Source organism: Asterias amurensis, chromosome 11, assembly GCF_032118995.1.
Source record: "Asterias amurensis chromosome 11, ASM3211899v1".
Lineage (NCBI taxonomy): Eukaryota > Metazoa > Echinodermata > Asteroidea > Forcipulatida > Asteriidae > Asterias > Asterias amurensis.
Window position 1 is genome coordinate 4,332,102 of NC_092658.1, and position 18,335 is coordinate 4,350,436.

Here is an 18,335-nt window from a genome sequence, read left to right on the forward strand (position 1 = left end):
TACAAACTAAATAGACTGAAAAGTCTAAATAAAAAACTTCACCTTACGCACATCAGCCTCTCTATAAAATTGTCCAACTTGTTTTCCAAGTTTCAAATGTCATGTCTGTTCTAAGCGATTGTATTAACTAGCAAATGCTTCCTACTTTTTGATTTTGTTTTGTCTTCATGAAAATCAGATTTTTGTTTTAAAGTAGCCTGAATGATAGTCTTTAGAAGCTTCGCTAGTAGGTCGGCTTCTAAAAAAAACATTGCCCATCTCTTCTGATAGTCTTTTCTGAAATTAAAACAAATTTCTATGTTTAAAGGCAGTAGACACTATTGGTAATTACTCAAAATAATTACCAGCATAAAAATAATAAAAGCAATAAAACCTCACTTGGTAACGAGTAATGGGGAGAGGTTGATAGTATAAAACATTGTGAGAAACAGCTCCCTCTGAAGTGACGTAGTTTTTGAGACAGAAGTAATTTTACACAAATTTGATTTTAAGACCTCAAGTTTAGAATTTGAGGTCTCAAATTTAATTTGTGTGACAATGGTGTTTTTTCTTTCATACATGTAGTTATCTCGCAACTCCGACGACAATCAAGCTCAAATTTTCAAAGGTTTGTTATTCGTATGTTGAGATACACCAAGTGAGAAGGCTGGTCTTTGACAATTACCAATAGTGTCCAGTGTCTTTAAATACATTAATACCATACAGAATGACTGTACTATAGAATGGAGCTGAAAAAGTCAGCTTTTTGTTGAGTGTAAAAAGTTCCAAACCCATACCATCCTACGAATAGTTGTAAACCCGCACCATCCTACGAATAAAAATTAGTTTGAAAAGGGCGAATGGGGTTTGTTCGGATCGTATAAAATGGACAGCATTCTAATGTGGCGGGTTGTATTTGCAAAGATACTAAATGCGTGCACATTAACCGTGTGTTTTTCGTACACACAATGCCTTACATGTATCGTTGTGTAGTCAATATTGATGTTAATTTAAAGGCGATGAAAACTCTACGTGGCTTTTCCCTATTCATCAAGTGAATCTGAGTGTGTAACTCTACGTGCGAGAATTAGAGAATCGATAGTTGAAACCAATCGTGGACACCGTTAACTCCCTTTACGTCCCATGTTGGGACGAGGGACCGAGGTAATCCAGCTCGCTATGCGGGACGATTCGGCACCGACTGAGGACAAAAATAACACCACCGAGGCACGGTCAACAAAACGGAAACTACCCGTTGTGTCGCCGTCGTCACCCGCGGTCTTCCCGTCAGATAAACACGTCCGTATTGGAGCATATTTGCTGGGTGCAATGACACGGTTTGTGGCGAGGAATCCCGAGCTGTTTAGCCTCTTCTTGACGGCAGTGTTTTCTGTTGTGGTTTCAAAGCTTGCTCAAAATGGGTAAGGCAAATTTATGATTCAGGAATGACTTTCTTTTATTAACTTTTTATTATTATTTTATTATGCCTATTTTAGTTAAATGCCCGTTTTGTAAAAATGAGTGAAAAGGTGGTGGCGCCATACGGAAAGTTATCCGGGAGGAGCATTGAGATAATATAAATAGAGAGGAGGCGTAGATAGATCATCCTTTTATATCCTCTGCTTACCAGTTATCACGCTATTATGCCTTTTTCTTTGAATTGGGAAAAAAATAATGATGCAATATATCAACCGATGCCCTAATTATCTTCATTTGTTAATACGAAGTATGCAAACATATATTAAAACTTGATGGACATTGAAATGTTCACACCACACACCGATCTTGGATGACTTCAACTGGCCCCGTTTGTTTTGAGTTTTTCCTATTTTCACGGCAAACAAGAAAGTATGGTTTCCCAGTGAAGCCGTGTGGAAGAAACATCTGCAGTGACTACAAGTGTTCTTTGAGACTCTGTGTATGACTGTATAGCCAGAAGTTGCCTTCATTTTATTCAAAATATTTTTTTATTAAATTTTAAAATTACCATGGTAACTTGCAAAAATTTTTTAAAAATAAAACAAAAATAAAAAGTGTGAACAATTACTGGCTTCAAAATCTGATTTCTATTTATTTTTTTTTCTACTTTTTTTCTTAATATTTATAATAAAGCGTATCAATAAACAGTGATAATTGAATCAACAAGCTGATGTTTAAATTTTAATATAAATAATAGTATTGATTTGAGGGTTACAAAATAAAAATCTCAAAAAATATTAGAAAATGATATAAGGCACATGGCTTCTTTAAGCCTCGGTATTTTTCTTTAAGAATGCTCAGCAAAACATTCAGTCACATGATTTTGATCATCATGAATTGTGAATTGAAATAGCGTTTGATGAAACTTTTTCGGTGGGCAAATATTTTTTTATGGCCTCAACTTTATGACATATTTTTGTACCTTGTAGAAATGCCTAAAATACCAACTTTTTTGCATTTACAAGTGCAAATGACCAGTGGAGCCTTACGTGTTTCTAAGTTTTGGTCAAAGAAGAGGAGACTCTTTGCTTGGCAAATAAAACCACACAATTTTTATCTAGGGACTGTTTACATCGCGCACAGAGAGATAAAAGATTTGCCACGATATTAGGGACACCTTGAAAACAGGACCTACGATATAGGAGAGTCCTACTTCATAGTTCTTATTCATTGGCATTGCATTGTGATTGTGTATGTTTCATTGGACCGTTTTATTTACGTTTATTTATTATTTATAGAGATCAAAAGTCTAAAGTTAAAGACAGTGCACACACAGTGGACACTATTGGTAATTGTCAAAGACTAGCTGGCCTTCACAGTTGGTGTATCCATGGAGGTACATGTACCTCAATGGTGTATCTCAACATATATATGCATAAAATAACAAACCTGTGAAAATCTGAGCTCAATTGGTCGTCGGAAGTTGCGAGATAATAATGAAAGAAAAAACACCCTTGTTGTCACACCAAGTTGTGTGCTTTCAGATACTTGATTTCGAGACCTCAAATTTTAAACTTGAGGTCTCGAAATCAAATTCGTGGAAAATTACTTTTTTCTTGAAAACTACGTCACTGCAGTGGGAGCTGTTTCTCACAATGAATGTTTTATACTATTAACCTCTCCCCATCACTTGGGGTCAGCTACTACTTACCGTCAACTCGCCGACTTGCCGTCAACTCGCCGTCAACTCATTTTCGTGCCGTCAACTCATTAAATTTACATAAATTTACATGAAAAATCTATAAAAGGGGCACGGAAGTGTTAAGTCTGGGCTAAATTACATATTTCTCATGGTTTTCGGTAAAAATTCATTCACAAAAACGACTTTGTGTTGATTAAAAAAAAGTACCAATCATTGACATGTTGGGCCCAGACTAATCAATGTGAAAAAGCAAGAAAAGCGAGATAATTTTTTTGTGAGAAAAAAACTCAATTTTTATTCCGGAATATGACCTAAAACTACTAACGCGAATTCTCTTTGAGCTGATACTTTACAGTTCTATGCTTCTTTTGTGGATTTTAAATGTATATTGGAGGATTTGACGGCGAGTTGACGGCATGTAGTAGGATCCATCACTTGTAATCAAGAAAGGTTTTATGATTACAATTATTTTGAGTAATTACCAATAGTGTCCACTGCCTTTAAGAGAGATTTGTCTACTGAGTAATTGTGTACTGAGTCATTATTGAGGGTTAGTAGGGCCAGCTGGGTCTATTTATAGCCCACCTTGTTGAGCTGTTAATGGGTATGTTCAGACAGCGTACTAACTTAGACCCGAACCGGTCTAACTTTTACGAGCAGCGGGGGGTGGTCGTAAAAATAAAACCCCCTTGCGTTCAGACAGCACAGAGTTAAACCCGATCCGGTTTATCTTCGGTTTTAAGAGGTCAAAGTAGACGCGACCCCAATGCTCTAACATCCGGTTTTATTCATCAGATTCACGCACCGAGTATGCCGAGATACTGAGTGCCCCATGCCATGGATGATCATCAGGGCATAATTATTGGATACAAATGGCTCAATCGAACGCAGCAACAGTTTTACGGTTGGGAGTACACGGGCACTTAAAACAAACATGAACACGACTCGGATTTTATTTTTTTTTAAACAAACAAAATATTGATACAAACCGCCGAGAAAACTCACCAAAATATTGTCCATATTCCATGAAACAGAAAACTTTTCATTTTTGTGTTTTGTTTTATACCACTGTTTCCGATTTAAATACTTTTAGTTTGTACTTCAATCGATTGGAAGTTGCGATCTCTCAAAAGCTGGTCAACGTGACAACTACACACGTGCAAGTTACGTAAATACATGTACTTTGCAGTATTTTCCCAACTTCCCAACAACAACGTGGTGATATTGCTGGCGTAGGGAATTTCCCCTACACACAGCCTCGCGCCCACTGCAGTTCATTCTCCTAGATTGAAAGTACAGCACGCTAGTAACGGTGACAGCAATAGAAAGGCACATCCACGGGATCGGTGATGGATAACTATGGGATATCAGAGAGTGATCACTATGAGATGGCAGCGCTGTACATGTGAGAAGCATTACAAAATATGCTTCTTCGCTGCGCTCGTAGTATACGCATGAAAAACAGTTTCAATTTATTATAGGACACTCAACAAAAAAATCTTGGAAAATATAATTTTGTTTCAGAATTTAATAAATCATGGGCGTGGGCCTGTGTTAAACTGCATACACCGATCGAGAGGGTTTCGCCAACTCGGTAAGCGGCAAGAAAGTAATATAAATACTCGGTGCTTTTCAGCATCAGAGGCAACAGAAACCGTATACAAGCACTCCGGGTCCCGGGCGTGTGCATTGAACCACACAATGGGTCGTCCGTTGTGAGTTAAAACCGGATGTCATTCTGTCCACACGCAGTGTTAAAAGATAAACCCGAACCGGTTTAGACTTAGACCGCCTCGCTGGACGGTTTAAGTTTTGGGGTTTAAACCCGATCCGGTCTAACTTTATTTGCGTTCACACGCACAAAAGTTGAACCCGAACCGGTCTAAGTGGACTTAGACCAACTTTAGTACGGCGTGTGAACGACCTCAATGGCTCTCTTTTTACATCGGTCTCATCATCATCATGCATGGAGGTAGAAATTGGGGTACCGGTCATCAACTCGGTCCTAAGCCAACTCGGTCCCAGTCAACTCGGTCCCAAGTCAACTCGTTCCCAAGACAGGAAAGCTTGCACGGGCAGGAGGGAGGGCTGAGAGGGACCGCAATTAACCCAATCATTAAACAGACATTTGAAGAATTTTTTGGGGGGCCAAAAACAATCGGTAATTTTCAAAAGTGAATGTTGAATATAGAAACAAATGGGTCGCTATTGAAGGCATTGAGTATTATACCCGAACCCGAAGATAGGTGCACACTTATCCCGTTTCATGTATAAAGTCAAAGGACATTAGTTACTTTTTTCCAATTCAAAGAAAACATACAGTTACTTCCCGTCAACCATATGGACCGAGTTGACTTGGGACCGAGTTGACTTGGGAATGAGTTGACATGGGACCGAGTTGACTGGGACCGAGTTGACTTGGGACCGTGCTGACTCATAAGCAGAAATGGTCTCATCACAGTCTGTGATGAGACCGATGTTAAAAGAGAGCCACAGCTCAACAAGGTGGGCTATTGTTTGTTTGTTTGGTTAGACCCCAACCATTTCTACCTCCATGGTATTGGTTGACATTGTACCCAATTGAAAATCTGGCAAAGCTTCCACAGCTGTGACGGAGCACAGGGATGAACGCCAATAGAAGATGTCAACATAATCGTCTCTCTCTTGTGATGTTCATGCACCTTCTTCGATGGATATAAGACCATATTACTGGGGCACTGTACTGGAGACAAGGCTTTAGATGCAATCATTCATAGTGATTGCCTTTGTGCCCTTAAAAATGTTCCAGCAAATAGAAAGGTGAGGTTTTCATAAGCAAGAACACACCTGAGCCTCTCCAATGCCACTGCACAACTCTGTCGGGGGCGCCAAGCATGTGCGCACATATGTCAGACTTTATTTTGTCGGACTTTTGGTGGCGCAATGGGTTGTGATTGGTCAATACGCAATGGGGCAGAGCTAAATGGATTGGTCTACTGGGAAGGAAAAACTGTATGGAAGTATCGGGTCTGGGATGGGCAGGTAATCGAATGATTGCTCAGAAATTTATTAATAATTTGTTTGATATTTCTTTACAGCGGAGCGACCCAAACTACAGCTGTTCCACTTCCTATATTCCCTAAAGGTTCTCCAGTCCATGAATTTACAGATGGCAATATGCTCAGTGCGACGTTAGAAATCCAGCGGGGGAACAATGAGTTTTCCTTTGTGATGTATTATGCCCACTGGGATGGGAACTCCAGAGATGTTGCTGTTGAGTTTGATAAAGCAGCAAGGCAGCTGTCTCATCAGGTTCGTTTGTAATAAAATAGGGGAATAAAAGGGTAGCGACGAGATCTTAAACACATGTTTAAGAACATTCACAAATGAAAATACAATTGTAGACCCTTTAACAATTGAAAATTTGAGGTTTGAAATGTTATTTTCAAAAACTTAGTGAACAAATTGTTTGATGCACTTGGGTTGTGTGTACGTGCATGCGCGTTTAGATTACGTGCTAATGATAGCTATAAATTGCGTTGAGCGTGATTACCTTGCTCGCCCGACACGTGGAAACCAGCCGGTTGTAAACAGCTCCAGCTGGTCATTATCAACCTTTTAAACACCCCCACGAGACGCGCTCTCCACCAATAGGAGTAGAGAAACTGTCTGGGGTATTTATGAATAATTATTAAACACTGTCATGTGTGTGTTACTGTTATCTTCCAGGACATGCTAATCCCCCAATCAGATGCTCGATCTGGAGGGTGTTATAAAAACCTACAATGTATTTAACCTACTCCCAGTTTTTATTGCATACTGCGTAATTGTGAGTGTCAATGCATCACGCTCCACATATGTACGGACAGTGCAAAAATTACATTCTGAACTTTGTGCGCGTGCAGAAAATTGCGTGTTGCACATGAGACTGGTACATAAATTCACTATAACACGCGCCGGCCTTGTTGGATATGGGAGCAGAAGCGCTATATTTTTTTCCGTAGTCCAGGAACACTTATAATGTTTCATTAGGTTTGTTTGGATAAATATAAATATTAAATACTTTAATGAATAACGTTTCATCAAGTTTGTTTGTAATTAGGCCAAAAAAAAAAAAACACGTTTCTAGCATCCCTGCCTCATTTCACTGCAACGTTGATTGATAACAATAGTGTAAGTTACTAATGATATCATTTACATAATGTATGTTCCTCTCTCACAGGTAACCTTCGTTGCTGTGAATTGCTGGTGGATGCACGGATCCTGTCGGCGACAAATCAGCACGCAAATGTATCCGGCACTGCTGGTCACAGTACCGAGTGTTAGAAGCGGACTTCAGTTTACCGGGATACAACATGCTGATGAAATGCTGTCCTTCTTGCGCCAGATATTGAGTCCCTACACATACATAATGGACATGAAGGCATTTTACAGACTGCACGCTAAGCATGGGGTAGGCATATTTCTGCATTTTTAAGGCAAATTTCTTATGAGACAAGAAGTGGTGTAGACGAATCCTTTGGAAATACCCTTTGCCAGTGCTTTCTGACATTACTGAGACACAATTACGCTGAACTGGTGTATTTGTGTTGCATATCACGCTTATCTTTGATGACTGATGTTGACACAAAACAAAACGCTAGCGTGACTCTCGCAAAAGCCCTAAGACTTGCGTAATCATACATGTAAGAGCATCCAAGTACTTTGCTGAATGACTTTTTACAGCTAATATACGGTAGACCAAGTGACATTGTTTACAATAAGTGTGACCCTGGTACATTCTTTGGCTTGTCTGGCAGGCAAGATACTGCACTGACCATTGGGAAAGTTTACATTTTGTGTCAAATTTCCACATAAATCTAAGAGTTATGAAAGTAAAAGCTGGACAAGTTTTGAGATGTGCCCCTTTCATCATATCAAAAGTTGATAGGAATTAGACAGTGCAATCTCCAGTAAATATAAGATGTGACGTTTTCTTTCATTGGCCTGTGTACAAATCGTGCTTGCAGGAAGTCCAGGCTATAGGTGGCTCTTTTGTAAGCATGTTATTTTTACAGGTCACATCGTCTTGGATCAGTCTACCAAATTCATGAAATACTACCTTTTCACCACAAAAAATGTAGAGCTGGTAGTATTCATGACCTCATAGATTATTTCTGTAGAAAGTTGCACTTTAACTCTGAAAAGAAGTTCCATAGGGTCCATGTGAACATTTTCCAAGAGGTACACCGTATGTAAAATACATGAAACATGAAATATTCAAAATATTGTTAGCTTTTCTGTTTTTGTTTGTTTAGGCTGTGGTCCTTGGGTACTTTGATTCCAGTAGCTTCCCTACTCCGTCAGGATTCGCCACTTTTCAGAAAGCGGCATGGCTTGGGATTGAGAAGGATCCAATTGAACCAATCGCCTTTGCTGTGGTTACTAACAGTAGACTTGCAAGAAGTTTTGGGTTGGAGGAGACTCGAGATGTAGCCATTATAAGGTCGTTGAACTCGACCATGGTGAGTGGTTGTAAATGTTAAAGGGTCTGTCCTAAGATTTACATCAAACTCACACATTTTGAAGATAATGACTGTAGAAAGCTTCCCTTGAAACATTACTTGTTGATGTACTGTATTTGAGAAATGAGTAGAACAAGTCTCAGGAGGGGAACATTATTTTAGCATTTAAAACTTATTTTTGTGCAATGTTTTTCTTTTACATATTTCTAAAAAACTACCTCAGTAAAGTAACTGCCTAAATTTTTCCAATTTCATTGTTTGGCTAATACTGTAAAAAGTTTACACTAAATTCTTGATTTTTCAAAATGTTTTTGCTTACTGTTGCAGTTTTACCCAAAGGATGCAACTTTCAAGGCCAAACCTATTGTAGAATGGGCGTACAACCATCGAGAAATTGTAAGTAGAAAAGTTCATGAATAAAAAGGTACAACTGGTTATTTCATGTATTCTGTTCAGGAAACACTCACATTCCAGTAAGGGAGAGGTACATATAGTCGGTCGCGCGATGGTCGGGCGATGGAAATCTTGACACGCAATCATGTGAAAAGACACAGTTTTTTAGGCCTCAACAATGACTATAAACTGTGTTTTGAAGGGATCACGCGCCGAAATTTTCCATCGCTCGACCATCGCGCGACAGACTATAAACAGGCCTGTACAATTGCCCTCTAATTTTGAAAATATAAAACCTTTCCCTTTTGGAAAACAGCTGTCAAAATTTACAGTGTTTCCCAAAATAGGAAATGTTATTCTTGATCAGGCAATGTTGTAAATACATGTACAGACCTCAAATTTCATATTTGAACATGTTGAAAGGGCAAGGCCACTTTAATTTTGCAAAGGGCACTTCCATTAAGAAAATCTGCAATGGGAACTTTTTGAAGTGCACCAAGGTCAAGACTGGGGGCAACTGAGGCCATTGCCTTGGGGCAACTTAGGCCATTGCCTTGTGGCCTCTGTGTTATTCCAGGCTTGCACGTAATGGGAGACTTTCCAACACTATGGTGGCAGCAGACTTACCGGGTAAATTTCCATTGTTTATGTAGTTCTGAACATGCGCATAATTCTGAGAACAATGGCTTTACCCGGTAAGTCTGCTGCCACCTATCGTCCCAGAATGTCTCCTGTTGTCTCCAGTCATTTTCTAAAGTGGCTTTTTCGTTTACCACACTAGGTTGTACAGTGGTTAGCACCAGCTGGTGTTAAGAGTACTATAATGGCCAGCCAGATTGGAGGATCACCAGCAGTGGTCCTGTTGACTCCTCATGATGACCAACAAGGCCTCGCTAACAACTTCTACCTGGTGAGTAATAGAAACCGCCATGTTGGTAGTCGAAAAACATTGACAATGAAGTCTTGCATCTACTCTCATAAAACACATAATGAAACAATACATGTATCAAGTGGAGTGTTGAGTCAAGGCCAAGGAGTTAGTTCTCGATACTTGAAAAATAAGCTGTACTAAAAGTCATATACGCAACACTCGACTGAAAATGTACCTAAACTCCTATTTTAAGCACACTTTCTTTTCTGCTTTTCTCTGTGCATTTATTATATTTCTGCAAGGAATAAATTCCTGCAAAATATAAAATTTAAGTTGTCTTAGATCTTTTAGATGTTACGATAACAACATTTCGTACATAAAGTACTCATAAATCTTCGTACTCATGCACAGAGATCAAGTACTTGGTACTCAGCTTTTGGACTCATTGCATTGATATCAGATGTTGTTATTGGGTATCAAACTGGATTTCTAATCAGCCATTGAGCAATGCGGATATCCAGGTTTTCAGTTTCGCCAAGGCTTTGGTTTTTCTTGAGGCTCTGCATTTTTTTTCGGCTGCGGCTTAATTACTTTATTTTATTTTATCTGTAACTATTTTTTTTTATGCAAATGGCCTGACACACAAGCCTAAAGGCCATTTCAAGGTGTGGGCTACAATCAACTCTGTTTTCCAGGGGCCGTTGCCACCTACTCTTGGGGCTGAAACAGGGTTACCTCCTTTACAGTCCATATGCGGATGTAGGCTTGGGTATCATCCATCAGACACCTTGCCGGTAGAGTGGAAAGCACTACCTCCCCAACTTGTTATGAATGTTTTAGTGTTTTGCAAAACTGGAGAAAAATTATTCACTTGTGCATTTTTGGTTTATCTCAACAGCTTAAAGAAGTGACCTTGCAATATTACAACTGTGGGAACACCAGACACGTCAAGAATTTAATCAGAACTCTTCATCGAGCAAGGGATGTAGACCAAAAAGATTGCGAGGACTTTGACAAAGCTAGTGAAGATGATTATTTGTCGAATGATTGCGGTTGCTGTCAGACTCTAGCCGACGTACCAATAACAATGGCTTCACCTCATGGACGCAACGTCTGCCAGGTTTGTGAGCAGTCTTCAGGGGTATTACCTCACTCCTGCAGCCCATCTCATCGACATGACCAAGCCACAGTGTTGAATCTGATCCACGGTATGGCATCCCTCGTTCCCAATACCTGCCTCCATATGAACTATTACTACAGTCCTTTCAGTCGCCTTCAGCTGTGCTGCATGCAGTGTGACGAGCCTCAACACCACATGTGCTGCCAGAGTGAACAGTGTGCCTTTACTAAAAGGAGTGCAATTAAATCAGACTGCCACCAGGTACCAAACCTGGCTAATAGTGACAGAAAATGCCAGCAGACTTTCAAATCCACATCTGGTAAGACGAAATGGACGAGTGCTTCCTCCAGTACAATAAGAAACTCTGGTTGTCACTCTCAAAGTTCACCGAGTGACGTATTTCATGCACATTTAGGTAAATTTACTGGGCTGGGATGTAGAACTAATCGAACAGTAAACTTCTTTGCAATGAGGTCAGAGTACTTCTGGGTGTTTGCAGAGCGACTTGGAATCGCAAATATTAGTGACTTTAAAAACTCGGGTGAGAAAGCGCTGGTCTTGCTTGATATAGAGGTAAGTCGTTGTTTTAAAGTAGATTCTGTAGGCCTTTAGGGAGGTAACCTTTGGTTTACTTACATAGTTTTCACAGCCATGCGTGTTGGCACACAAGCCTACAGGGTGCTAAAGCTACATGTAAACGCAAACAATACACATGGTGCCCAATGCTAAATCTATTAGCTTGAGTTGTAGCTGCAACGTGTCCCAAGCGTCCTATATTTATTAATATTTGATCCTATATAAAAAAAAATTAAGCGTCTGAACAGTATAGACCAATATTGTTGATAATCAAACAGCTTTGGTTGGCATGGACGGCTGATTGTGGGCAAAGCGTTCAATCGTGTCAACAGATGCTGTGACCAAATAAACAAAATTCTGCAAACTTTCAGTTTAATCAAGTACCTCCGATGATTAGTTGCTTTGTTTCCAACAAATTCAACATTAGTTTTGATGGTTTGTGTAACATACATGTACATGTAGCTACAAACTGACCATCTGTTCTTGTTTTGGCTTTCCGTAGTCTTCCAACCTCAGTTGGCAAAAACTTGGGCTATGACTTTGCAATAGAAAGTTCTATATATAGTACATGGCAAAATAAAGTATGATACGTCGTACAGATGTACATACTACAGACGTTCCAACATTCAAGAGACAAGGATCTGTAAAGTGTGATGTAATGATATCCAAAACTTAAAAGGTGTTACAAACTCTTGCAAAACAGCTAAAATAACTTTCCCTTTTTTTTTTTTTTTCATTTTCAGGCAGAGCAGCAACATTTTCTTAACGAGGCTGTTACAACCACCGCAATAAAACATTTTATATTTAATTACACAATGTCAAATTTGACGAGACATCTACGTTCGTCTAGACACAGGATTAAGCCAAGTTTTTGTGGTCAGGCGTCCAGTATCTGTGTCCAGGAAGTGGTCTCCTCTACATTTACAGAGCTGGTGTTGGACAATGAAAAAGTAAGTGTTTTTGTCGGGTTGGAAAATTAAGTAATTTTTATCTGGTCGGTGTAAGCCCATGTAGGGCTTGATATTTAAATTTGACCATAGGTCCAAGGCCAGTGATTTTAATATTGGTCTAGTACCCAGGGGTATAAATGGGTACCTGCGAGGGTTGAAGTAGACTGGTTCCCTGAGGATAAAGACGGGCACTGGTCTTACATGCCCAGCGATTTCATTGGATACAATAATTTCATAGGATAATCTTGCTTTGACGTCAGCTTTCCATATCTGTGTTATGATTGTTCCAAGGTGATCTAGTGTCAGCCTGCACTTTCGACCATCCGCATACAGTAAACATACTGTTGTGTACATCATGTAAGGTTGTTTTATATCACTATGTAATACATGTTTGTGTGTGTTTACATGTCTGTATGAATTGACTGCTAATCTCTATGTGAAATGAACGCGAGGTCAAAGGTAAATTTACATCTGGTCATCCGGTCAGGCAGGTATCTGGCATTATTCGTGAGCCTCAAAGTGTGACGTCAAATGTTAAGGCTAGCCCTATGCCAGTCATTTTAATGTTAGGCTACTACATTACCTAGGGGTATAAATGGGTACCTATGAGAGTACAGGTTGAAATTGAGTGTCGGAGCACCACGGCAGCCCGAGGCTGTATTCTCTCCAGGGAGCTAATAATACATAAGTAAGATTCAGGGAATGTTATTGCCCATTGACCAGCCGTCGATTTCACCAAACTCATCCTAACTTAGGATTAATCCTAGGACTTAGGACAACTTAAGTTCCGTATCCTTATACGTTAGGACACAATGTGCCCGTCCTAAGTTCAGACAGGTTACCCGTCCTAACTCGAGATAGGATTAATCCTAGCGTTTCGTGAAATTGGCTGCAGGGCACTTATGCAAAGCACATTGAAACATTACTGTAATCAAATGCTACAGTAGGAACTAGTTGTTGTTAATGAATTGATCTGGTTGATTTGATTTCTTGCCAGGATGTGCTGTTACTGTACTATGCACCGTGGTGTGGTTTCTGCAAGAGAATGCACCATCTGTACCTCACGCTGGCCAAAGTCTTCCACAAATCATCCAATCTTTTAATTGCAAGGTAAATATTCCATTTAACCAAATTTCCATTCAGTGAGTGGTTGCTTTTATCTACATAAATTGTGTATATATGTACGTGTTTATATACGTACGTGTTTTAGAAGCCGCCCGCGTGCATTTAAAAAAAAAAAATTTTTTCCCCCGCCCGATTTTCTGGGCTCGATATTCAGTAATCCCCCTTTTTTTTCTTTTCTTTTTCCCGCCCCCCGCCTGTTTTTTTTAGCTTACAAATCCGTAATCCAAGTAATCAAACAAAAATGGCCTTATGTAGTTCTGAGCGTGCGCACATGACCGAGAACAATGGATTTTACCTGGTAAGTCTGCTGCCACCAAGCGTCCCAAAAGTCTCCCATTGGGTGTGTGTAACATCGTAAAGACTGAAAATAAAACTTTTCACAGATCTACATGTACGCAACAATTTCAGCTTTCTCAAAAAATACATTACTTATAAAGGTGTAGTTTCTGACGATATTTTATATTATCAACAGCTCTGTAGTTTTTTGTATCGAGGAAGTTTTTATGGTCATTAATCTTTGGAGAAATTACCAAAGGTGTACCCTTCCTTTAAAGAGTGACTTTATTTCATTACTGCATAGAAATCTTTTAATTCTTTCCCTGTCCAGAATTGATGGTGATGCCAATGACCTTCCGTGGCATCTAACCCATACCTCCTACCCAGCTCTGCTCATGTTTCCTGCGGGTAGAAAAGACCGAAGCCAGAGATTTCCAACATCCTCCACGCTCAATCTCCCGAATATGATCAAGTTTGTGCTTCAACATACGACGTTACTTCCATAAAGACAAGTCAGTACCAAGGTATTTATTTTATTCCTGCACTTCCATTGCCACTTTTCTTTCACATTGAAAGGTTTGGGTACTTTTTGTAGGACACAAAACACGATGTCCACAGATTTACATAAAACTCACACAGTTTGAAGATAATGAGAGTAGAAACCTTCCCTGAAAATACTACGTGCTGATGTGCTGTAGTTTTGTGAGAAATGAGTAAAACAATGTCACGAAAATACGTTTAACATTAATATTTTTAGTGACTTGTTTTCTCATTTCTCAAAAACCACAGCACCTCAGTAAGTAATATTTTTAGGGAAGCTTTCTACCTTCATTATCTTCAAACCGAGTAAGTTTAAAGTAAATCTGTGGACATTTTGTTTTGTGTTAGAAAAAGTACCCAGACCCTTTAAGTGGTTTTTATAGGCCTGCAACTTATAGCTGATTACAAATGTAACTCATTTGGGGTTGCTCAGCTGTGTCATTGAAAACCGAATGACACAGTACAAAGTCTTGATGTGTCCTGCACTTTCCTGTTTTTCTTTTTTTGTTTCCAAACTTCCATTGCACTCCAATATTTAGTCCTGGTCTGGAGACCCGTCTCTGTAGCCTGACCTGGGGTGCGTTTTGGCGGCGGTAACCAAAAACTGTTTCGGTTGTTGGTAGTTTGGTTCTGCTGTTCAGACTGAACGATAACCGAGTTATGAGCTCGGTTACCGTTTTGGTTATGACATCAGAAACAATTATTGGTTACAGCCGCCAAAACGCACCCCAGATCTGTTCTAGTTCCTGGACTAACTTTAAAAAATAAAATTGGGAAAATAATTGTTTGCATTTGTTTGTAAGGATAAAAAGCATTGATTAGTTTTTGTCTGAAAGCTAACTGATTGTTAAGTTCATACTAGAACCATTTTTTTCTTTGAAACATTTCCTTCTGAAAGTTAAGTCATATTCAAGAAAATTGTATCTGAAAACCTTTTTAAAAAAATGCAACAGCCGAGTTCGATTGTTACAACCAAAATTAAGGACAATGGGCCGGATAAATAAAAACTAGCAATTACTTATCAAGTTAAAGGTTCAGCATTAGCAAGAAGACTGAAAAGTAAAAGATCAGGCATGAACATTTTGCTCGCTGGATTACCTTTCACTTATAGACATATAAAGAAAAACGACATTTTACTAACATACTGTAGCAATTACTTGTATTTTTACAAGCTACTGCATGAGGAGCTTGAGATTTTACTTGAACAACAGTGTTGCATATATGGCTCGGTATCGGGTCAGTATTAAAGGGTTATTTTTCCCTTGGTCTACTGATCCAACTATAAATGTTACTTATAAATTTGTTGTGTACTTTAATTGCTCTAAAAGAACCAATCTCTGGAGCACTGGCGTGGAGAGGCTGGCTGTTTCCTCATCATAGCCACTGCCGTCATCAAAAACTTGACTAAGTGGAAACTGCCACGCCTGCATTTCAGTTAGTCGCTATTGATCAGCGAGTCCACGCCTCTATTGTTATACTCCTGAATACCCCGCTATTGTGCTTTTCTCTGACCATTTACTAATCTGTTCAAGTAAATGGTGTTTTTCCAGTAAAAGGTTATTTATAGAGATTTTAGCAAATTCTCATGCCTGATCTTAAACTTATCGACATTTTGTTAATGCTGGCCTTTACACTGCCCAGTATCTTGTGAAACTATCAGGTAATAGTAAAATGTCGGCTTTATTTACATCTCAATAAGAAGAGTCCCTCAAACATAGATTTTACCCACTTGTTCGACCAATTACTTAAGGATTTAAGTAAAAGACTAGTAAAAGCAAATGCTAGTTTTTATTTATCTGCCCCAATGTGTTTTACAGGCTGAAAATTGTGCATGGTTTTTTTAACTATTTTCTCCTGACTCCATGGACTCGCTGAACGCATTAAGGGTAGATTTTTACAGGCTTGTTATTTTATGTTCAGTGTACAGTTGCTCACCCAAACATGAACCCTGTATGTGACTATTTTGTAAGCTCTACCAATTCTGCATAATACTTTTAACCATAGTACTACATTAGTTTATAAAACCACTCTCCGAGTCCAGAGTCTGCGTTTATTGGTTTCCTCAAAACCAATAAAAAGGACATCATTGGTTCACATTTTACTTAATGCCTTATTTGGGTGACTAAGATAACACTATATTAATATCCTAATTTTATTGAATTTATTATGAGGAACAAACTTTAAATTCAATCTGCAAGTGCCTTCCTTAGGTCAATTTTGTTATTATTAAACGATGTCAACATTTTGGCTCTGACAGAATGTTTAATGTGCCACCTAATAAGCTTCAGCCTATTAATGGATTTAGTGTTTACAGCTTAAAAGTATTTCCTAATCAGCCGTCTTCTGTGCAGGTGAAGTTGAGTGTCTGGTACTGTGACTTACATTGGTCATAAGTTAACACTAAATTTGGAATTCCCTAGGCTTCTGTGTAACATCTGCCAATATTGTGTGCCCAACATTGGTAAAACACAACATTCACAGATCTACACATCAACTAATGGTATATGGTCATGGTGGAAAACTGCCGCTGAATTTTTTTGGCTGAAATATTAGTTTTGAGAGAAATGAGAAAAGTGTAGTTTTGGTCTCACAACTCGGAAATTGAATGTTATACAGTGTTAAAACGATGATGGGATTTTGCACTATTTTCTCATGACTCAATTGACTGGTTGAGCGTTAACTCTCACAGGTCTGTAAATTTCCTGTATTTGCTGTCACAAAAGTGTGAATGCTGGTTCCTATTTCGTTGTGCTGCTTACCACAGATTTCTGCGTTTACGACTTTTTGTACAGCACTTAGTTCTACGAGTCATAAGCATATAATTCCAGGGTTAAGTGGAGCCATGAAATCGGATCCCAGGCTTCGACAATGATGTCCACAGGCTTATTTAAAACCTTGAATCTTTTGTGCCATAAAATTAATTGAAAGTCAGATGTAAAGGTGTTACCAGACTTTCCTGATAATGTACTAGTATTCCTTTGGTTGTTGCATGTACAATGCAAAGAATACCTTTGGTTATTTTAACAATTTGATTTTTTTAATCCTATATAAATGTAGATACATGTACAATAAAACTAACCTGTGATATTTCATTCGTAAATACCTCAGACAGTTTCGATATTCCTACTGGTGGAGAGCGCGTCACGTGGGTGTGTATAAACCTTTGTTTGTGACCAGTAAAAAGTGTTGATACATGCGCGTGACACGCGCGCTTGCACCTGTGCTTATAAGACAGTTTCTTTATTCCTATTGGTCGAGAGCAACGGCTGAAACAGTTGTGCCACATCACGTGATATGCGCGACGCGCACAGCATTCCCTTATAAGGAGTTGTTTACCCGAGGGCCTTAGCTGGAGGGGTGTTGTGTTGAAAGAAATGATTGAACAATTATAATTTTTGCATTTATTTTACTTTTTGACCAAAAGTGTTGCCATTTTTGACTGACAAGGTATTTATGAATGGGATTCAAAGTGTGTTGAATCGGTTTTCAGCTAGTGGTTTAAACCCGCCGAGGCCTGGTTGTTGATAATTTACCTTGACTTCATCTCGGTAAAATTATCAAGAACCAGGCCTCGTTGGGATTAAACCACTGGTTGAAAACCTCTTCACCACACATTGATTTTCTTATTTAAAAAGGTGGTAGCATTTTTGAGATATCACCAACAATCTGGAACAGTAATTGTCCATGCTGAAAGAATTCTCCTTAATCGGAAGACACAATCTGAGAAACATTTCTGAGACTAAAAATCCCATTTCATTCCTTTCAAGGGAATCTTTTCTTTAAAGGAACTCGTTGCCTTGGATCGAACGAGTTGGTCCATAAAAAGCGTTTTAACCGTTTTTTATAAAATGCATATGGTTGGAAAGATGTTTTAAAAGTAGAATACAATGATCAACACAAG

The 18,335-nt window shown here is 39.0% G+C and overlaps 1 protein-coding gene across 2 annotated transcripts; it reads left to right on the plus strand.

Annotated features, from left to right (window-relative positions):
* Positions 1 to 943: 943 nt before the first annotated feature.
* On the plus strand, positions 944 to 18,291 carry LOC139943864 (thioredoxin domain-containing protein 11-like). Of its 2 annotated transcripts, XM_071940729.1 has the most exons (11): positions 944 to 1,400; positions 6,178 to 6,391; positions 7,302 to 7,532; positions 8,377 to 8,583; positions 8,911 to 8,979; positions 9,758 to 9,886; positions 10,746 to 11,540; positions 12,287 to 12,493; positions 13,491 to 13,603; positions 14,226 to 14,418; positions 17,124 to 18,291. In XM_071940729.1, the coding sequence occupies exons 1-10, from the start codon at positions 1,123 to 1,125 to the stop codon at positions 14,398 to 14,400; spliced, it is 2,418 nt and encodes an 805-aa protein (XP_071796830.1). In that variant the 5' UTR covers positions 944 to 1,122; the 3' UTR covers positions 14,401 to 14,418; positions 17,124 to 18,291. The 2 variants fall into 2 exon arrangements, with proteins under 2 accessions (XP_071796830.1, XP_071796829.1); XM_071940728.1 differs by having other exon boundaries at positions 14,226 to 18,291.
* Positions 18,292 to 18,335: the final 44 nt, after the last annotated feature.